Genomic DNA, 5,000 nt, shown 5'->3' with positions numbered 1-5,000 from the left:
CAAGGACTAACAAAAAGAAAAACATGGACTAATAAAAAAAAAACAAGGACTAATAAAAACAAAAATAAGGACTAATGAAAACCAAAAACAAGGACTAATAAACAAAAATAAGGACCAATTAAAAACAAAAACATGGACTAATAAAAACAAAATCAAGGACTAATAAAAAGAAAAACATGGAATAATAAAAACAAAAACAGGGACCGATTAAAAACAAAAACATGGACTAATAAAAACAAAATCAAGGACTAATCAAAAGAAAATCATGGACTAATAAAAACAAAAACATGGACTAAAAAGAACAAAATGAAGGATTAGTAAAAACAAAAACATGGAGTAAAAACATGGACAGAAAACAAAACAAAAGCTTGGACAAAAAAAAAAACACAGACTAAAAAAACTAAAACATGGACAAAAAAAAATAAACAGTCTAAAAAAATAGAAACTAGACTAACAAAAACATGGACAAAAAACAGCGACTAATAAAAACAAAATCAAGGACTAACAAAAAGAAAAACATGGACTAATAAAAACAAAAACAAGGACTAATAAAAACAAAAATAAAGACTAATAAAAAACAAAAACAAGGACTGAAACAAAAACAAGGACTAATTAAAAACAAAAACATGGACTAATAAAAACAAAATCAAGGACTAGTAAAAAGAAAAACATGGACTAATAAAACATGGACTAATAAAAACAAAAACATGGACTAATAAAAGCAAAATTAAGGACTATTAAAAAGAAAAACATGGAGTAATAAAAAGAAAAACATGGATTAATAACAAAATCAAGGAATAGTAAAAACAAAAACATGGACTAATAAAAACAAAAACATGGGACTAAAAAGAACAAAAACAAGGACTAATAAAAACAAGAACTAATAAAAACACAAAAACAAGGACTATTAAAAACAAAACTATGGACTATTAAAAACAAAAACGAGGAATAATAAAAACAAAAACAAGGACTAATAAAAACAAGGACCAAGTAACAAGAAAACCAAGGACTACCGCACACCTGTGCTCGTGATTCGGTGTGAAGCCGCAGATAACGATTTGTCACGTTGGCCTTTTTTCTTTTTTCCTTCTTTCCTGCTTCCTCTGCGTGCCGGGGCCGGCGGGCAGGATGGTGAACAGCCAGGTGTCGGCCGCACCTCCGGCCCCCAGGTGGTGCGCGGGGTGCGGGGGGAAGATCGCCGAGCGCTTCCTGCTCTTCTCCATGGAGCGCTACTGGCACACCCGCTGCCTGAAGTGCTCCTGCTGCCAGGCCCAGCTGGGCGACATCGGCAGCAGCTGCTACAGCAAGGGCGGCATGATCCTGTGTCGCAGCGACTACATCAGGTCCCAAAGACTCAAAGACCCGAGTCACCCCCGCGCTGGAGCAAATGACAAATGTGCTTTTTTTCAAACACCTGCAGGCTGTTCGGGCACAGCGGGGCGTGCAGCGCCTGCGGACAGTCCATCCCCGCCAATGAGATGGTGATGAGGGCGCAGGGAAACGTTTACCACCTGAAGGTAAGTCCATAACTCCCGGCCGCCGCTCCTCTCACACCAACATGTGGTAGAGTCCCTCGTCGCCAGGAAGGAAGTTCATTGTGCGCTTCCGCCCTCAGACGTGCGGGCACACGTCGACCACGCTTCCTTTACACACAAACATGCTGCCTTCTTTCTTGCACGTGACCCCATAAAGTTAAAAAATACCATAAAGCATTATTTGGAGCTGTAAAACATACAAAATTAGCTGAAAACTAGTATAAAACTGTATTTTCAAGATGGCGCCAAGTATTAACATACATGATTATTAGGTTTAATCATACAAAATTAGCTAAAAAAAAAAAAAAATTTGGGAAATGTTAGCATGCTAACGATAGCATGCTAACATTAGCGTGCACGTGACCGATTTTGTTGGTGTAAAAATTATGAAATTAGCTCAAAAGCTAACATAAAATGTTAGTCTAAAATAAAAGACGTTAGCATACTTTCAAGATAGCGCCAAGTATTAAAATTCATGATTATGTTTAATCATACAAAATTAGTTAAAAAATAAAAAAAACTTATATATATATACATATATATATATGTGTGTGTATATAAAAATGTTAGCATGCTAACGATAGCATGCTAACATTAGCGTGCACGTGACCGGATAAGAAAAGAATATCGTAAAGATATTTACCTTTTTTTTTGTATTACCAAAACCTATTTGTTGGTGTAAAACATACGAAAATTAGCTAAAAAGCAAGCATAAAATGTTAGTCTAAAATAAGAGACCTTAGCATACTTTCAAGATAGCGCCAAGTATTAAAATTCATGATTATTAGGTTTAATCATACAAAATTAGCTAAAAAAAAAAAATTTTATAAAAATCTAACAATAGCATGCTAGCGATAGCATGCTAACATTAGCGTGCACGTGACCGGATAACAGAAAAATATCATAAAGATATTTACCTTTTTTTTTTTTTTTGTGTTTCCAAAACCTATTTGTTGGTGTAAAACATATGAAATTAGCTAAAAAGCTACCATAAAATATTTGTCTAAAATAAGTGACGTTAGCATACTTTCAAGATAGCGCCAAGTATTAAAATTCATGATTATTAGGTTTAATCATACAAAATTAGCCCCCCCCCAAAAAAAATTAAAATTATAAAATCTTAGCATGCTAACAATAGCATGCTAACATTAGCGTGCACGTGACCGGATAACAAAAAAATATCATAAAGATACTTACCTTTTTTTTTTCTTTTTTTTTTATGTTTCCAAAACCTATTTATTGGCGTAAAACATATGAAATTAGCTAAAAAGCTAGCATAAAATGTTAGTCTAAAATAAGAGACATTGGCATACTTTCAAGATAGCTAGCGCCAAGTATTAAACTTCATGATTATTAGGTTTAATCATACAAAATTAGCTAAAAAAATAAAAAATTATAAAAATGTTAGCATGCCAATGATAGCATGTTAACGATAGCATGCTAACATTAGCGTCCACGTGACCGGATAAGAAAAAAATATCGTAAAGATATTTATCTTTTTTCATTTTTGTATTTCCAAAACCTATTTGTTGGTGTAAAACATATTAATTTAGCTAAAAAGAAAGCATAAAATAAGAGACGTTAGCATACTTTCAAGATAGCACCAAGTATTAAAATTCATGATTATTAGGTTTAATCATACAAAATTAGCTAAAAAATATATATATATATATCAAAATGTTAGCATGCTAACATTAGCGTGCACGTGACCGGATAAGAAAAACTATCATTAAGATATTTACCTTTTTTTTTTTTTTTTTTTTGTATTTCCAAAACCTCTTTGTTGGTGTAAAACATATGAAATTAACTAAAAAGCTAATCATACAAAATTAGTAAAAAAAAATAAAAATTATATATATATATATATATATATATATAAATAAATGTTAGCATGCTAACGATAGCATGCTAAAGATAGCAGGCTAACATTAGCGTGCACGTGACCGGATAAGAAAAGAATATCGTAAAGATATTTACCTTTTTTTTTTTTTGTATTTCCAAAACCTATTTGTTGGTGTAAAACATATGAAATTAGCTAAAAAGCTAACATAAAATATTAGTCTAAAATAAGAGACGTTAGCATGCTCTCAAGATAAGAAATATCATAAAGATATTTACCTTTTTTTTTTTCTCTCTTTTTTTTTCTATTTCCAAAACCTATTTGTTGGTGTAAAACATATGAAATTAGCTAAAAAGCCAGCATAAAATGTTAGTCTAGCATAAAAAAACATTAGCCTAATATTAGCGACGTTACTACACTACCAAGTATTAAAATTGTTAGCTTTAAACATAAAAAAATAGCTAAAAACATGCTAACACTCTCAGAGACGTTAGCATACTTTCATGTATTAACATTTTAAGGTTTAAACATACAAAATTAGCTTAAACATGCATAAAAACATTAGCATGCTAACATTAACATGCAAATGACCGGAGAAAGTACCAGATAGCACTATTTTTCGTGCATGTAAAACATACAAAATTAGCTAATAAGCTAGCATAAAAAACTTTAGCCTAATATAAGATACGTTGCCATACTTCCAAGTATTAAAATTGTTAGCTTTAAACATACAAAATTAGCTAAAAAGATAGCATAAAACCTTAGCCTAATATTAGAGACGTTACCATACTTCCAAGTATTAAAATTGTTAGGTGTAAACATACAAAATTAGCTAAAAATATGCATTAAAAACGTTAGCATGCCAACATTAGCATGCACATGACCGGAGAAAGTACCGTAAAGCACTATCTTTTATAAGTGTGAAACATATAAAATTAGCTAAAAAGCTAGCATAAAAAACTTTATCCCTAATATAAGATACGTTGCCATACTTCCAAGTATTAAAATTGTTAGCTTTAAACATACAAAATTAGCTAAAAAGATAGCATAAAACCTTAGCCTAATATTAGAAACGTTACCATGCTTTCAAGTATTAAAATTGTTGGGTGTAAACATACAAAATTAGCTAAAAATATGCATTAAAAACGTTAGCATGCCAACGTTAGCATGCACATGACCGGAGAAAGTACCATATAGCACCATTTTTTATAAGTGTAAAACATACAAAATTAGCTAAAAAGCTAGCATAAAAAACGTCAGCCTAATATTAGCGACATTAGCATACTTCCAAGTATTAAAATTGTTAGGTTTAAACATACAAAATTAGCTAAAAATCTGCATTAAAAACATTAGCATGCCAACATACAAAATTAGCTAAAAAAAATAGCATAAAACCTTATCCTAATATTAGAGACGTTAGCATACTTCCAAGTATTAAAAATGTTAGGTTTAAACATAAAAATATGCATTAAAAACGTTAGCATGCCAACGTTAGCATGCACATGACAGGAGAAAGTACCATATAGCACCATTTTTTATAAGTGTGAAACATACAAAATTAGCTAAAAAGCTAGCATAAAAAACGTTAGCCTAATATTAGCGACGTTAGCATACTTCCAAGTATT

The 5,000-nt window shown here is 31.5% G+C and overlaps 1 protein-coding gene across 1 annotated transcript in view; it reads left to right on the top strand.

Annotated features, from left to right (window-relative positions):
- The first annotated feature begins 1,127 nt into the window (after positions 1 to 1,127).
- LOC133550915 (LIM domain transcription factor LMO4.1-like) overlaps positions 1,128 to 5,000 on the top strand; it is a 10,260-nt gene continuing 6,387 nt past the window's right edge. Inside the window, exons 1-2 of the mRNA XM_061897064.1 lie at positions 1,128 to 1,343; positions 1,421 to 1,517. Of these exons, the coding sequence (XP_061753048.1) occupies positions 1,129 to 1,343; positions 1,421 to 1,517 (312 nt within the window). The 5' untranslated portion in view covers position 1,128. The remainder of the gene's footprint in view (positions 1,344 to 1,420; positions 1,518 to 5,000) is intronic.

This window comes from Nerophis ophidion, linkage group LG01 (assembly GCF_033978795.1).
Source record: "Nerophis ophidion isolate RoL-2023_Sa linkage group LG01, RoL_Noph_v1.0, whole genome shotgun sequence".
In the NCBI taxonomy this organism is placed as follows: Eukaryota; Metazoa; Chordata; class Actinopteri; order Syngnathiformes; family Syngnathidae; genus Nerophis; species Nerophis ophidion.
Note: the sequence above shows the minus strand (reverse complement) of the source record. Positions and strands in the feature narration are given on the sequence as shown.